The 17,639-nt window shown below is 47.2% G+C and overlaps 1 protein-coding gene across 1 annotated transcript in view; it reads right to left on the bottom strand.

Moving 5' to 3' along the window:
* Nucleotides 1–17,639, bottom strand: part of LOC146817714 (gamma-aminobutyric acid receptor subunit rho-1-like) — a 416,531-nt gene that overhangs the window by 199,178 nt on the left and 199,714 nt on the right. Inside the window, exon 3 of the mRNA XM_085611171.1 lies at nucleotides 13,750–13,856. Coding sequence (XP_085467297.1) covers nucleotides 13,750–13,856 — 107 coding nt within the window. The remainder of the gene's footprint in view (nucleotides 1–13,749; nucleotides 13,857–17,639) is intronic.

Here is a 17,639-nt window from a genome sequence, read left to right as displayed (position 1 = left end):
ATGAAAAGCGGAGCAGAACGGGAGTGAGCTTGAAAGGCTAGGCAGGCCAATTTGAAAAAAGATCTAAAGCGGACAGGGAGCCAGTGAAGAGACTTGAGCGCAGGAGTGATGTGAGAGGATTTAGGGAGGGAAAGAATAAGTCGGGCAGCTTGATTTTGGATGGCCTGAAGTCTGCGGGATTCAGAGGCAGGAATACCCACATATAGGCCATTTCCATAGTCGAGGCGAGAGGTGACAAGGGCCACGACTATGGTTTTAAGAGCGTCAGTAGAGAAGAACCGTGAGATCTTCCGAATGAGGCGGAGGGACAAGAAACAAGAGGAAACAACGGAGCTGATCTGGTTGTGCATTGAAAGGTCATGACTGACTTTGATGCCAAGAGTACGGACGGAGGCAACGGGAAGGGGGGGGGGACCGAAGGAAGGGGGCCAATGAGCAGGGGACCAGGGGTTGGAGGGACCACCAGTGAGGACGAGCTCCGTCTTGTCCGGATTGAGTTTCAGGTGATTAGCACTCATCCACTCAGAAATGAAGTCTAAAGTAGAACAGAACTTAGAAAGAGAATCAGGAGAAGAAGACAGATCGAAGATGAGTTGAAGGTCATCTGCGTAGTTGTACACAGAGACCCCCAGCTGAAGGAGAGATGTGATAAGGGGTTGAATATAGAGGTTGAAAAGAAGGGGAGAGAGAGAAGAGCCCTGAGGAACCCCACAAGTGACCGGGCGGGAGGGGGTGGAAAAGCCGGAAAGATGAACCGCCTGGGATCTCTCATGGAGAAAGGACGCAAGCCAGGAAAAGGCTGCGCCCTGAATACCCGCTGATCTGACACGGTCGAGAAGGATGGAATGGTCGACCGTGTCAAATGCAGCGGATAGGTCAAGGAGAACCAGAGCTTGGGGAAGGTTGAGGTCGGCTTTTCCCTTTAGATCGTCCAGAACCGCAAGAACCACCGACTCCGTAGAGTGGCCCGGGCGGAAGCCCGCCTGATGGGAAGCCAATAGGCCGTTCTCCTCAACGTAAGTGGAGAGGCAGGAGGTGACGTGGGCTTCCAGGATTTTACCAAGGTAGGGAAGAAGGGAAATAGGACGGAAATTAGAAGGAAGAGAAGGATCCAGACCAGTTTTTTTTAGGATGGGAAGGACTATGGCGGATTTGAAAGAAGAAGGAACTAAACCAGAGACCAAAGAAGAGTTGAGAAAGGCAAGAGGAGGGGCGGGGCAGTTGGTGAGGAGAACTTTGAGGATGCGAGCTGGCGCGCAGTCCGCAGGGGAACCAGACCTGACTTTAGCTAGGAGTTTAAAAAATAATTCAAGAGAAATGGCAGGAAAAGAGGCAAAGGAAGAGCGAGGGGGGGAGAAAAGACAGGTAGAACTAGGTTGGGCCACCACGGGAATATTGGCTTTGATCTTCAGGATCTTGTCTATGAAGAAATCGTTAAGTGATGAGCAGAGGGACTGTGAGGGAAGAAGACTGGGGGTGGAGCGGTCAGAAGTGGCAAGGTTGTGGACCAGGGAAAAAATTTCCCGAGATTTATTGGCGGCAAGAGCCACTCTCTCCGTAAAGTAAGAGGTTTTTGCCGCTAAGATCGCCTTTTTGTATACGTTAAGGAGTGATTTGTATTTGACACGCAGAGAGGAGTTGTAATTCCGTCTCCAATGGCGTTCCGCCCTCCTGAGGTCGAGTTTGAGTGCTTTTAACTCTGGGGAAAACCATTTATGCGCGTCATAGGGACGAACCGCTTTGATTTTGTTAAGCGGAGCAGCTAGGTCACAGGAGGAAGAAAGCCAGGAGTTAACAAGCTCGGCCTGTGATTCTAAAGGGAGATCATTGAGGGCCGGGGCAGAAGACGCCAAAGTGAGAGAGAGGGAATCAAGATCAACCTGATTCCAGTTCCGGGCCACACGGTTTTTGGGAAAAGAAAGCTTGTCAACCACACCCAGGTGAATAGAAAAAGAAATGATGGAATGGTCCGACCAGACACAGGGAAGAATAGAAGGGGATGAGATAACCGGGCGTGTAGACCAAATTTGGTCCAAAATGTGTCCTTGAACATGGGTGGGGGCTGTGACATGAGATGTGAAGTTCAAACAGTGAAGAGTGGCGGAGAAATCTTTGGAGTGAGAGTCTTCCTTAGCGTCTCCCGGCCAAAAATTGAAATCGCCGAGCAGGAGAACAGAGGAGTTATTGACCACCAAAGTGGCCAATAAGTCCTGAAGGGAAGCAACAAAAGAGGGCATGGGTTGAGGGGGACGATATACAAGAACAACAGTAAGAGGGGCAGAAAGATTGAGTGAGCGGGCCACCAAGAGGTCAACGTTGGGTATAGGAGGGTAGGTAAGGAGTTGAAATTTAAGAGATGACCTGATGATCATCGCCACGCCACCCCCAACCTTGCCAACCGGGCGGTCAGCTCGAAGCGCATAGTAGGAATCGGGGAGGATAGCCAAAAGATCAGGTAGGGAATCAGAGGAAAACCAGGTTTCAGTCAGAAACAGAAAGTCGGGGGAATCTGAGGACAGAAGGTTGAAAAGTGCTGATTGGTGTTTGACTGCCGAACGGGTGTTGAGAAGGTAGGCAGAGGCGAAAGAGGGAACGGGAAGGGAACGGGGGGTGGGTGGGGAGTCAGAGGAGCGGGAAGTGGGCCAAAGAGTGATGGGTACAGAGTGGGAGGGGGGAGAGGAGGCAATGCCATGGGAATCCAAATGTTGGAGTAACGACAGAGGAGGAGGGAGGGGGGACGACAGAGCAGTGAGTTGAGCTGCAGTGTAGACCAGGTGAGGGGCAGGGTGAGTGGCCCCTGGTCCCGGCCCGTCGCGGACGGGCGCAGACGGGCTTAACTTAGGCGCAACTTCGGCGCGCCTTCGTCGCGCCCGCTGCGCTCGTCCGCTGCGCTGCCGAGGGTGGGAGGCCATGTTATAGGGACACATAGGTGGGATGGGCAATGGGCGTGGCGGGGAGGGAGGAGCCAGAGAGCTGCACCGCGGCACCCAGACCCGCCCAAGATGGAGGAACCAGCCCGTCTCGCACCGGGAACCAGGTGAGGAGCGGGCGGTCAGCAGCGGCGGTCTGGGGCGCGGGCGAGGGACGAGGCTGCAATCCGGGGGCGCTGAGGTAGAAGCGCGGAAGGCACCAGTGCAGGCAAAGGAATAAAGTTAAAAGAGACAGGCAGTCTCGTAAAAACAAGGCGTCGCTCCCGGAGGTGCTTCGGGAGAATCAGGAAGTCAATGCAGGGCTGGGAGTGCTGTCAGCCGTCAGCCAGAAGTACTTTGCCGAGGGGGAGGAGCCAGAGAGCTGCACCGCGGCACCCAGACCCGCCCAAGATGGAGGAACCAGCCCGTCTCGCACCGGGAACCAGGTGAGGAGGGGGCGGTCAGCAGCGGCGGTCTGGGGCGCGGGCGAGGGACGAGGCTGCAATCCGGGGGCGCTGAGGTAGAAGCGCGGAAGGCACCAGTGCAGGCAAAGGAATAAAGTTAAAAGAGACAGGCAGTCTCGTAAAAACAAGGCGTCGCTCCCGGAGGTGCTTTGGGAGAATCAGGAAGTCAATGCAGGGCTGGGAGTGCTGTCAGCCGTCAGCCAGAAGTACTTTGCCGAGGGGGAGGAGCCAGAGAGCTGCACCGCGGCTCCCAGACCCGCCCAAGATGGAGGAACCAGCCCGTCTCGCACCGGGAACCAGGTGAGGAGGGGGCGGTCAGCAGCGGCGGTCTGGGGCGCGGGCGAGGGACGAGGCTGCAATCCGGGGGCGCTGAGGTAGAAGCGCGGAAGGCACCAGTGCAGGCAAAGGAATAAAGTTAAAAGAGACAGGCAGTCTCGTAAAAACAAGGCGTCGCTCCCGGAGGTGCTTCGGGAGAATCAGGAAGTCAATGCAGGGCTGGGAGTGCTGTCAGCCGTCAGCCAGAAGTACTTTGCCGAGGGGGAGGAGCCAGAGAGCTGCACCGCGGCACCCAGACCCGCCCAAGATGGAGGAACCAGCCCGTCTCGCACCGGGAACCAGGTGAGGAGGGGGCGGTCAGCAGCGGCGGTCTGGGGCGCGGGCGAGGGACGAGGCTGCAATCCGGGGGCGCTGAGGTAGAAGCGCGGAAGGCACCAGTGCAGGCAAAGGAATAAAGTTAAAAGAGACAGGCAGTCTCGTAAAAACAAGGCGTCGCTCCCGGAGGTGCTTCGGGAGAATCAGGAAGTCAATGCAGGGCTGGGAGTGCTGTCAGCCGTCAGCCAGAAGTACTTTGCCGAGGGGGAGGAGCCAGAGAGCTGCACCGCGGCACCCAGACCCGCCCAAGATGGAGGAACCAGCCCGTCTCGCACCGGGAACCAGGTGAGGAGGGGGCGGTCAGCAGCGGCGGTCTGGGGCGCGGGCGAGGGACGAGGCTGCAATCCGGGGGCGCTGAGGTAGAAGCGCGGAAGGCACCAGTGCAGGCAAAGGAATAAAGTTAAAAGAGACAGGCAGTCTCGTAAAAACAAGGCGTCGCTCCCGGAGGTGCTTCGGGAGAATCAGGAAGTCAATGCAGGGCTGGTATAATACAGTGTTGTTTTTGATTTTTTAAACACATTTTTATTCATTTTTTTAAAATGTACTCTGTATTCTGGCTTTAAAGACAAAATATAGCGTAGTGCAGTCTACTTAGAAAATGTAAAAAGAAGTAAAAAATGTAAAAACATTGTACTACACTATATTTTCACTTACAACCCAGAACGCACAGTAAGCTTGGTCTATTTCCACTTTCAATTTAGGAAGGGTGACATATTGTTTAAAGCACACAGTCTGCATTCTGGGTTTTAAGGGGAAATAAAGTGTAGTACAGTGTACTTTATAAAAACAATGTAAACTGTTTTAAAAAACACTACAGTACACTTTATTTACCATTAAAACCCACAACACAGATTAAGTGCAGTATAAACAATATGATAGTTCTGTAGTACTCTGCAAACTTTATTTAAAATATTTAAAAGTAATAAGAAAACTTTTACTTACCTTTACATACTTATATAAACAGACTCATCCTTTCCTATACAATTATAAAACAGTAGGGCAATATATTTACACTTAACAGCCAGAAAACAGCCAAAATGTGGTCTAAACAGTATGGCTCCCTTTAACTTTTGGAAGGGCAGTCATTAGCCAATCATATCCTGTTTTGTCATCGACATGTACAGTGGTATACTGTGGATTTACCACAATATACCATGGCCCAATATATCACTAACTTTTTGTGCCTTATGTGCCTGATTCACAATGGTAAACTTACACTTTCATGTAAATTTGCTATTGCTTGCTATTCACAAAGGCATTTTACTAGTAGGCTCTTTAAGACTGTGGAATCTCCGCACATAAAAAGATAGGCCTCTCCTATCTTTTCACGTGTGGAGCCTCTCCCCAGTCGTAAAGATACTATTACTAAAATACCTTTGTGAATAGCAAAAGGTCTTACACAAAAGTGTACATTTATCATTCTGAATAAGGCCCTAAAAATGTAATAATACTGAAACAGTTCAGATCTACTACCAAAAAGGACCCTTTTTAGCCCATAATCTTTATTTCTGACACATTTCATCTAAATCCATTCAGCCATTTTCATGGTACCTATGTTTTTAACAATACTCTGTGACACAACACGCCACTCCACTCCATTGTATAAAAAGGCCACTCCACTCTAAGACACGTCACTCCACTCTAAAACAACCCACTCCACTCTACGACAGTCACTCCACTCTACGACACAACACTTGTCTATCTCACGCCACTCCACTTGATGGCATGTCACTCCACTCTATGATACGCCATGCCACGCCACTCCACTCTATGCCACCCCACTCTATGACATCCCAGTTTACTCTCCACATCTTCACTCTACACCCCTCCACTCTACCACACACCACTCTATGACGCACTACTCCACTCCGCTGTACGACATGCCACTCCACTGTACAACATGCCACTCCACTCTACGACCGTCCACTCTGCTGAACGACACCCCACTGCACTCTACAAGACGCCACTCCATTTTACCACATGCCACTCCACTGTACAACATGCCACTCCACTATATACCACTCCACCCTACGCCACTCCACTCTATGCTTTTCTGCTCTACATACTCCGCTGTACACTAATCCACGTTTCGCCACTTCTTTCTATGGCACTCCACTCCATGCCTCTCCCGGTGAGGGAGGGGGGTGCCGCCGAGCTCTTTGTCAGGGCCGGTTTTCGGCCGATTTTGTTACAGGGCCGATTTTGCAGCTATGCTGCAAAAACAACCCTGTAACAAAAACGGCCCCCAGGAGCCCAAAATCGGCCCCCACCTGTGCGGCACACCGGGGGATTGCCTGGTGCCCGCTATGGCCAGTCCAGCCCTGGAAGCTATGCTTTTTGCAATTTGGTATAAATCTGTTCAGCTGTGTTTGAGAAATTTGGGTTTAAAATGGAGCTTGGTTTGTAATGAAGAGGTTCAGAAAAAGTTAAGTATGTCTGATCAGCTGGAGCTGAGACATCGCAGTGCAACTCTCCACAGTATGAAGAACATAGGCCATTCATATTGATTGAGAGAGCTTTTTCTGCTGTTGGTCATTTCGGTACTGTGGTATTAGCGTACCACAGTAGAGCATAATCTGATTGGCTGGCCACAGCACTGAGGAAAATTTTGCAGCTGTTGTTACAGGACTTGGGGGAAAAAAAAGAAATACAAAGCAAGGCATACACACATGGACTAAGACAGAGACACAAACACACACACGCGCGCACAACTGCAGACACACATGTATATAATCACACTTACCAAATACTCATACAACGCATGCCATTGAGCATGCTTGTGAAGACTGTAACTTTAAACAACTGCCTTAGGAAGTGCTTGACATTGCAAGACAGTGCTGCGTCTAGGGAGCTTATTGGTTTCTATGTTGGTTCATTTACACCTGTAAACCTGATTGGAATCAAGTGCCCCACATTTTGTTCCTCTCTCCCATTTAAGAACAACAAGCCAATAGTTCTGGATTTATGTTAGGGGATGTGTTTGGTAATAGTTAGTGATTGTGTGTATTAAACTCTGTGGTTGTAGAAAGAAAATCGAAAAGAAAGCAGTATTTGTGATTACAAAAATGTGGACACAGACAGAAGAGCTGAACAGACTGCTTTAGCAAGGGAAGGGTCCAATTTAGAGTTTGGCCAACAGGGTACTCTGCGAAAAGGCAACAGAGTGCCATGCCCGCCAAACCCCCAGTCAGCCTGCCACATTTAAAGGCATGTGGATCTTAAGTATTTCATTGACGGAACCCCTGGTGGAGCCGTTGACGGAACAGTTCCTCCAAAGGCCTGAGGGAGTAAGGGCCATCAGAGGAAGGACATTACATCACCCGCCAAATGTGGGGTGGACGCTGTAATATCTTTCTTCCCTATCCATCACTGCCAGGAAAAACCCGGGGGTGAGGGACAGGAAAAAAAATAATGATCTCCACACCCAGAGAGAAATCACATTAAATGGTGATTTTAAGAGACTATGGCAGTTTCATCCACCGAACGTTTTCAAAAGAACTGCTGTCACAGAGCTTCTGTAGGGACAGAAAAGTACCTTGTAAGGTAATAGAAGCATACCTCTGCCATGAGTGCACCAGCTTTGGTGATATCTGGATATTTTGGTAACAATTTGTGGTCAAAGGTGAACAAAGATCATGCATGTGCACCATGACCTGGGCCTGCCTCATGGATTGTGGTCTGGCTAAACCGGGTGGGGGGCATAATGTGCTGCCATCATAGTGGTGGGGGCTACAACCCTTCCCAAGCGCTAAGTAGCATTAGCACGATGATGGAAGCATATCGTTTTGTAATGTGTAATCTGTAGCATAGCCAGGCCGATTTACCTGCATCATGGGACAAGGGTCTACTGGCCCACTCAACTGAAGTTCGGGGATGTATGTCGTTACAACGCACACTTTTACAACGCATGCACTTACAACGCATTTTTTACAACGCAACATCCACTACAACGCATTCCATTACATAGCATGACACTACAACGCATGTTTAAAAACTACCTTTACAACGCATTCCATTACATCGCATACTACCTTTACAACGCATACCATTACAACGCATAATATTAAATTGCATTTAAGGTAAGTATTGGATAGTATAGGGGTAAAAATTACTATTCTAACTCCAGGGGGTGCAACAGTAGGGTAAGTGTTGGATTGCGTTGTAATGTTATGCGTTGTAAAGGTAGTATGCGATGTAATGGAATGCGTTGTAAAGGTAGTTTTTAAATATGCGTTGTAGTGTCATGCTATGTAATGGAATGCGTTGTAGTGGATGTTGCGTTGTAAAAATTTCGTTGTAAGTGTAGTGCGTTGTAACAGTTGCGTTGTAAAGGTTGTTCACCGAAGTTCGGTTGCCTGTAAGCTTGGATTGTATAAGGTCTAGCTCAGGATGGAGTGTGGGTCGAGAAAAGTGTGTGTGCTACACAGCACGCTGTTATGTATGTATGCCCTTGGCAGCAGTCCTTGAGACAGCAGTGCCTGGAGGCATGCATGCATGTCTTTACACAACATGCTGTTATGTGTGTGTGTGAGCGGAAGCAGTGCATGGAGTCCTGTGCACATGTTTTTACACAACATGCTGTTCTGCTACACGTGGGTTTGCGTACAGAGCTAAGGATGCTTTTGAGTGATTCAATGAATGAGACATATGGGCTCAGTTTGGGAACCCCAGGGCTGACTGAATGAACATGTGGAAGTAGAGGATTCCCCCAGACCAATTTTTGGATTGCTGCATTCCTGACTGCTGGGTGGGGCACACACTGAAGGAAGGAAAAGTTAGGCTTGTCAGTATACTTGAAAGGGAGCTCTTTGATTCTCTAAGAGGTCACTGGTCAAAGGAGCCCAGCAAATCTCGGGAAGAAGATAAGACTGATAAGGGAATCAAAGAGTAGGGCTGGTGTCCTTCTGTAACCTTTTGATGCACATATTACTGAAGCTAACATCCAGGTGTGAACCTCTGGTCCCACCCATGTCCTGTGTTTAGGGCTATCGAGATTGGAGACTGACCTGCTGTGATAGACTTCTTTCTGAAGGAAGAGAACGCAGAGGACTGGGCACTTCAATTTGGTTGACCAGAACATGAACTTCAAATACAGAGACACTATATCACATCAGTGTCTTGAAAAAGATTATAAAAAGGAGAGCTTTAGACTCTGAAATTGTCAAACAGAAGCTGTACATCAGCATGGAGAAGCTCAGCACGAGTTCTGCCTGTTGTGACCCAGACTGAGAACTAGGGATCTACCAGTCTTCCATGATGGGTGAGGGGACATCACCAAAGAGAATCAAAAACACTCTGTTGGAAACCTGAACATCAGCTTCTACCTGATTCAAGATCAGAGGACCTTGTGAGGCGAAGGAGATCACCTGGAGGGAGCAAGGAACAGCGGGGATCTTCCCGAGTGGATCCCAGGAGCAAATTGTGAGATTCAGGTCTACAGACCACAGCACCAATCGGGTTGTCTGCCAGTGTGTACTATTGAAACCTCCGTCTGCCAAGTGGTGCATTGGTGAAGATTAAGGGTTATTGCCCTCAGTGCAGCGCTGTAACAACAGAAAGGCTGTCAACTTGTGCAGCGCCATGACCTGAAGAGATTCACCACCTCATTGGTACTGCTGGCCACCCCGATATCCCAGGTGGGGGTCACAAAGGAGATTGAAAGCCATCACCCTGATGCATTGCTGTGACAAGAGATGTTCATCGCCATGTGCAGGGCTGTGACCTAGTGGGGCCGTCATTCTGTGTACCAGAGTTTGTTACCCGCCAGTATGCCAGGAAGGGGGCCAAGGTGAAGTGCAAGGGCCATCACGGTGATGCAGTGTGCAGCCAAAAAGAAGGAGGGGCTGTGACCCGGGGAAGAAGAGCAACAATTCAATGACCTTAATCCAGGCACGCTCAACAACTCTGCTGGATACAGGAAGATTTATTTGAGACTGAAGGAACACTGTGGATGCCTTCCACCCTGATTATAGGAGTCAGATCTCTGCTCATTGCCAGACCACAGACATGTGCTCAGACTCCTCTCCAGTGAGACTGGTTAAGACAGAATACGGGATCAAGCTGGTTTTGGGGGGAACTTGCTCTGACGTATGCACTACGCCACAGGGACACTTGAACTTTCGCCATGCCATTGTGGAACTTCTATCATTTGATCCTGAAAACCAGAGCCTAGCTATGATGTCACCTCACGTAACTGGGGAAAAACAACGGACTTTAGATAGGGAGGTGGGAGTTGAGAAGCTGACCCGGGTAATGCTAGTGGTCCTGCAAAAGAAACAAATGATGGATGGAATGCTAAACAATGCAAACATCCACCCCCAGTCACAAGGATCTGGGTTTTATCTATTATTCTTTTGCTCACAACGCCACCCCAGTTTGGACCCAGCCATATGCAAATCAGTCTTGACTCTGACCGTCATTGGAGCAGTCCAGCCCGAACTCTCAAGTCAAGTCCTCCCTCAACCAGAAACAAGCATCCTGGGATCAGTTTCGGGGCATCACAACTCACCAGCCAGGCTAGCTTGAAATCAGGGGTGCAGTGAGCACAGGACCTACGCCTGGGCCTACCCTTCCCACTTAGGGTGACAAAAGCAAAAGGAACAAATAATGGACGGAATACTAAACAATGCAAACATTCACCCCAGTCAGAAGGATCTAGGGTTAATCCATTGTTCTTTTGCTCACCACGCCACCCCAGTTTAAACCCAGCCATATGTAAATCAGTTTTTACCCTGCCCCTCATGGGAACAGTCCAGCCCAAACTGCCAAGCCAGGTCCTCCCTAGACCAGAAACAAGCTTCCTGAAACCTGTTTCGGGGCATTATCCCTCATCAGTCAGGCTACCTTGAATCCTGTGGTGCAGTGAGCACGGGACCCACGTCTGGGCATACCCTTCCAAATTGGAGTGAAAAAAGCAAAAGGAACAAATGATGGATGGAATGCTAAACAATGCAATCATTCACCCCCAGTCACAAGGATCTGGGTTTAATCCATCGTTCTTTTGCTCACCACGCCACCCCAGTTTGGACCCAGCCTGCTTGCACATAAGCCTCCTTATACACTCACTCACAGCAGCTTACACAAGACTCTCACTAATGTATTCACTCACATCAACACCCATGTATTCACTCACTGTACGATCACTCCCACAAGCTCACCCATGATCCTCAACATGCACTCAGATCAACACACTCTTGCATTCATTTACTGTCTCAACATGCACATACTCAATCTAACACACACATGACCATCCTTAATGCATTCACTCATAGAAACAAACTCAGGCATTGAAAAGCAGAACTTAAAAATGCCTGCCAACTGGTTGACATAATATGTGGAGGAGTCGAGCAGGGGTGAAGAAACCAGCAGGAGGTGTGAAATACCAAGTAAGAGGGCAGATGGGAGTGGGAAGGAGGAAGCGGAGAGCAGCAGAAAGTGAGATTTGAAGGAGGGTGGTGTAAAACATTAGTAAGTGTGAAACAGCAAACAGCAGAGCAGAAGGAGATGAGAAGGACTGACTAGGGAGAAGAAAAGGATGGGAAGGAGGAAATAGGGGGAGCAGCATGGTGTGCGATTTTGAGCCGAGTAGAGTAGGGAAACAATAGAAGGTGTGAAGGAGCCATGTGGAGGGAGCAGTGGGAGGTGTTAAGGACCTAAGTGGGTGAGTAGCTGCATATTTGAAGACGCTGATCTGGGGAGCTGCATGGCTGCCAGCAGCAGCTCCACATATTCACACCAAATTTCTGATGACCCTCAATCATACCTTCGCTTATTCCATTACACTAATGCACCATTTTACACCAGCTGACTCATAACCTTTAGTAGCGCATTCACTCAGCTCTACACACATGCATTTCCTTCCAGGTACACTGACTGATAGAAGCTCACCAATAACCTCCAAACATGCACTTACATTATCACATTTTTATTCACTGAAGCTCACCCATGACTTTCCCTCATGCACTCATATTAACACTCTGCCATTCACTCACTGGTTCATCATGTACCCACTCACACCAACTGATACCTGAGACTGACTAAAGCACCTTTTTGTCTCAACTTGTACACACCAAAACTAACTTAAGATGTCCCTCACTCATGCACTTACAGCAACCCACTAACACTCACTCATCAACGTACTCAGGTGCCTGAATTGGCACATTAAAAGCAAAATTGAAAAAGATATTCACACTAACTTAACCTTGACCTGCCAGTATCTGCATATGTTTTGCACTGCCCAGGCAGGAATTTTTAAAGGTTACTGTACGTTTACACCACATTATCATTATGGTTAGATAGGATGATGTAGCTTGACTTTAAAGCAATCAAAGAGTGAGACTGTAGTCCATTACAGATTTCTGACTTGATCCCATCTTGTAAGGTAAGTATAACTTGCGTGATCGCGATCCACTGCTAGTTACCCCACATATTACCTCACTCTTGACATGATCTATGACATCACTGATAACATCACTGCAACACTTGAAATTACATCATTTATGACAACACTGTGCATGGCGGAGACGCGAGTTATATATACTTTAGAACCTGAGTTTTAGATACTTGAGATAATTATAACTGGTACATTTCAGTGATTTTGTTAGTTTTAAGTCATATGTTTAAAGCCAGTAAGACTACTTTTTATATTTTGTTGTTCTTATCCATTGATAAAGTGTGTAGCACTGCCTTACTTAAAACATCATATAGTCACCCATGGACACCTACGGAACGTTGGCCGGGCTTGGGTTCCAGGCCCTATGCACATCCATACTCCAACCCCTAAGTGCTAACAAAACACTAAAGGAAGTTCCATTAACAGACATTACGGCTGTCAACTAGGACCAGTACCTAGTCAAGATTATGAAAATATAAATACTGCATCAAAATACTTTATTTGATGGAGATTGTGGTTATGTCACAAAACATAAGAATCAATTACATTTTGCAGGTATGAACCGTGCTCTTCCACAATACAATACTCATAACCTCATTAATGAGATGACAAATCACATCATCAAAGACATCCCTGATTACATCACCTACATCTCTGATGTCCAATTATATGTGACATGACTTAAAGATATGACAGCACCACCACTGATCAGTTCTAATGGAGTTAATCAGAGTTTAGTGGATGTGGAACATCATCTAAAAGTTGGCAGACATCCCATCTGACCTATTAGAGAGTATATGCGGTTATACACGCTAAGTAGGGCGAACTGGACATACCCAATGTTTGGCAGATGTGCCACATTCGCCAAATTCTAAACAACCCCTTAAGTATCTTAGCTACAATACAATAGGGAGACCAAAGACTATTACATCATTGATGTGAAGGTTAATACATCATCACAATCATTATAAGTCAGGTAAATAATATGATAGTACATCTATGGCATATAACAACTCTATGTGGATAATTGATGCATTTTTTAAGAATAACACAGGATTTGTGGTATACCAACGCATCATGTAATGGCGTTTCATTACATATGAATGTCAGTGGGGACATCTAGTAATGGTCAGTCTATGCTTTGCCTGTTTATTGAATAACATAACTACAGAATACTGCAACATATTCTCTTTATAGAATATTTTGAAGATAGCTACTTATTGTCATTCCATGGTCAATTTACATCTACAAGGGTACCTATCAATAATCAGTGTTATAGCACCCTTTGTATCAGACATTACTTCGGCGCATGGACATCATTTTCTTCACCTACCTCCAAATCCTGGTCTCATGGTAAAATCATGGTCATCTATTCTCAGGAGCTGTTCAGATTTTGTTAGTGGGGATTTTGTGATATCTGGACTTCGCTTGAGTATTGGGCTGCATGGGAAAAAAGAAACAGTGGTATTTATTGTATCCCAGGAAAGTGCCACTAATAATAAAGTTGCAGATCACAGTATGTAAGCAAAAAAACCACACATTCGCACTCGTCGAAACCTCCAGCATGAGGTTTCATTCCCATTGCACACATATTACACAGAGTAAAGCGATACACAGCTGAACTTTCTCATACCAACATTGTATACTGGGAATGAGGGCCCAGATTTTTCAAGCAGTCACTTAACGCAGGGCAGCTAGTAAAGTTGTGCCCTAGCGTCAGGATGTCAGTGTTGCCTTAACCATAGGTTTCGTACTGGCACTGCCCCATTCCAGTACAACACCTATGCTTTAAGGCTTTACCCACTTTGTATGTGTGCTATTTATATCAGAAATCATGGGTGGTTGCATGGGAACGCCCATTCACCACCCATGGAGCTCCCCCTTGACCCAAAGTAAAGAAAGGCAGTCCATTGTGCAATTTTGCATTAGCTTGGGGTACTATCCAATGCAGATTACAATTTGTAAATTAGTAAATCCCACCTGAAAACCTTACACAGGTTTGTGTTAGAAAAGTAATGAAAACCCGGCACAAATTGTTTGATAATCTGGGCCCAGGTTTCTGAAGAAACCCTCCTGCCAATGTGTTGCTAGAAAATGGAGGATGTGATGTGTGGCTAACAATTATGCCTTTCAGAAAACGTACAAAGAGGTCCAGGTACATTTTAAAATGGAAAGTCCACTTTTTTGTCATATTAGTAATGATATTAATGGTTTACCATATGGGTTTCCTCTTGACATAGACCTTTAGGTAAGATATCTGCCTTTTCATTTTTAGATGCTGTGAACCTGTGTTCAGTACTTTTATCTTTGCATGACAATGTGAAATACTTAAATAAAATGTCACTAAGTGATCTGGCGCCAAATAATAGTGTGCAGTAAAGACATGTGGGATCATTACAAGATAGCCATAAATTGGCCTGTTATTCTCCTTCCTGGAGTTACAGATTCCTGGGGTATTGCTAACTCAGTGGAGGAAGCTGATCCCTGAGGGTCTCTGAGAAATGAGGAAATACCTGAAATCGGGAATCAGACATCTGATTTCCCCGATAATTTTTCATCCTCCTTCAATGAGTTTCACCTGACTTTTTTAGGACTTTTGTAGACAAAATGTCAAGATGAACACAATGGACATGGGCGTAGCTTGGTCACTTAGATTCGAGTGGTGTGAAGCAGAGATTTCCCAACCATCACTGCCAATAAAAGGGCAAAATGTATGAAAATAGTCTTCAATTTAAAAGACTTCTCTGCACCACATAAGAGCCATCTAGTCCTTTGGCCTGTTTTGTGTGGGAGGGACGAGGAAAGGTGGATGTATACAATCTCTTCAAAGTTTCATAGAGATGTGTGTCTGTGCTATGAGGGCTGCTAATCCGAGTGGGAACCTGACCACAGACATTGCCAGCCCGACTGGAGGTCCTTGGACCAACTAAATATACCTGAATCTATTTATTACGTCGCTGACAGTGGATCCATGGTGTTCCAGTGGATTTTGTAATTCTGATGAGACTGGTATCATCTGTTGCACTGTCTATCATAAATACAGTTGAATTCTGAATGATGCTCACTGGGATGAATATTCTGACTAACTTCTTTACTGACACCTCAGCAGATAAGAAAAAAACATTACATATGATAAACAAAAACTAACACTCCTCACTATGAATATAGGGATACAAAATGAAATGTATTGTTCTACATTTAGGGCCTTATTTTGATATCGGTCAGAGGCTTTCCGATCGACAGGTAGGTTTAAACTCCGACACCGCATTACGATGATGGCAGTCGGTGTTTAAACCGATGGGGACTCTGACACAGTTCTGACGGGCTCCTGTTGTTTGGAACTGCATCATAATCCCTTAAGGATGGCATTTCCACCTTCGGGATTATAATGTCGGTTTCCGACAGCCAATTCATGTCAGCCTTTTGACATAGATTGGCTGTTGGAAACTGCCTTGGGGGGCCCCCACTCCCCATATTTAGGCCTGGGGGACACAACATCCCTGCACAGTGTGGTGCCACATGGTTTAGGGATGTTTACAAACTTCAATTTTGCAATGAGAGCTTGTGCTGTGGGCGGTTTGAGCCTGCCGCACAAGCTCCCATTGAAAAATTGAAGTTTGCAACCGCACCTCATGCAGGCATATCCTAATGGGGTTGTTGGAACCGCCAACGTAAGGTTGGGCAGTTCCTTACCCGAAATGCTGTCGGTTGTAGGCAAATCCGACCGACATCGAAATAAGGTCCACACTGTTTGATATCATCACTCAATGTTGCTTGGTAGTGCATGAAGTGTCACAATTGATTGTTATTGCCTACACTGAGAATAATGGTTGTTAATTAACCTCTCCCACAATTATGGGGCCCACAGGTTTGGAGAGGATCATTAAAAGCCATTATTACCCTGCAGTTGAGGGCTAAAGGTCAGTAACCATCCCATATCCCTAGCGGCAAATTCAGCTCATTGTAGGCAAGAGACAAACTGTTCAGCTGAAATACCACAGCAGTGCAGCTCTGGCTCTCTTTGATCAGAAGCCACTTTCTCGAGATGGCCCCTCACCTCCCTTTGCAAAGAGGGACTGCAAACCCAAATACCTAATAGAAAAAGCACAAACACAACAATTTGTTTATTGTTTTCTACTTTAGAGTGGTTATCTGAGCTTACATACAATATGCAAGTCTTTAAGTTTTCTCCATAGATTTTCTCTTTTCACTAAGTTGAATGCTCATGTAAAGTCAAGGTATTGCAGATGTGTGACTCCTGTGGATTAGGATAAAGATTTGGTTGATTCTAGAAAGACCTTCGTAAAAGCTCAGTTGAACAGGAGGCATGATGTTTCCTTCCAGGTTTTCAATTCTTTGTAGGATGACCAATGTGTCGACCATATGGTGTATTTGAAGAAAAGCAGATGTAGCGGCAAGATGGCCGCACGGTAGGGAGGCTCTCCCGGCCGGATTCATGATCCGTTAAAAATCTGAGGATCCACCGAAGATCGCGCCCCTCGAATGTCAGCGCATTTTAGCTGACCTCCTCAGGAACCACCCGGTATGCTGCAGTGCTGGGTTCCGTAATCAACCAGCCAGAAACACTATGTTCGTGTTTCCACCTTGCGGCCTCGAGGGCGTGCAAAATGGTGGCTGGACCGAGCCGCAACACACCCTGGAGCTGAGGAAGACGGAGAATGCTCCGCGAATAAGGTGGCCTGAGCCCTGAACAGTGGAGCTTGATGGAGGGCTAGCGTGTGAGTGGGCCCCCTGTGATCACAGAAGGCGCCAGATATTGGAGCTCCGTGGTCAGGGGCTGCAGCTGAATTCCAACGTGGCGGCAGAGGACAGAGGTGTCCCATGCTGGAATATGTAGAGGCACTGTCTCTGGGCACCGCGACAAGGAAGGTGCGTTCCCTGCTGTAATTAGAGTGTGCGGATGCCGGGGCGTTCCTGGCTCCGTGATGCGGTGAGTGAGATGCAACCGATCCTCCTGCACAAACGGCTCAGATTAACAAATGGCAGTGGGTGCGATACCAACGAGAGGAAACCGCTAACAGTGGCGGAGCTGATCTCCTTGCTGCAGGAGCCGAGTCAATTTGCTCAAAATCTCTGGGGGCATTGCGGAGCCGTAAACAGCCACATGCAATCCCAATGTGGGCTCTTCAATTGGAGCTTGCCGAGCCTGACCCTAAAATGGCGGCGGCCAAGGTACTTCCACCGTAGGGGGAAGATGTCCCT

Source organism: Triturus cristatus, chromosome 6, assembly GCF_964204655.1.
Source record: "Triturus cristatus chromosome 6, aTriCri1.1, whole genome shotgun sequence".
Lineage (NCBI taxonomy): Eukaryota > Metazoa > Chordata > Amphibia > Caudata > Salamandridae > Triturus > Triturus cristatus.
Note: the sequence above shows the minus strand (reverse complement) of the source record. Positions and strands in the feature narration are given on the sequence as shown.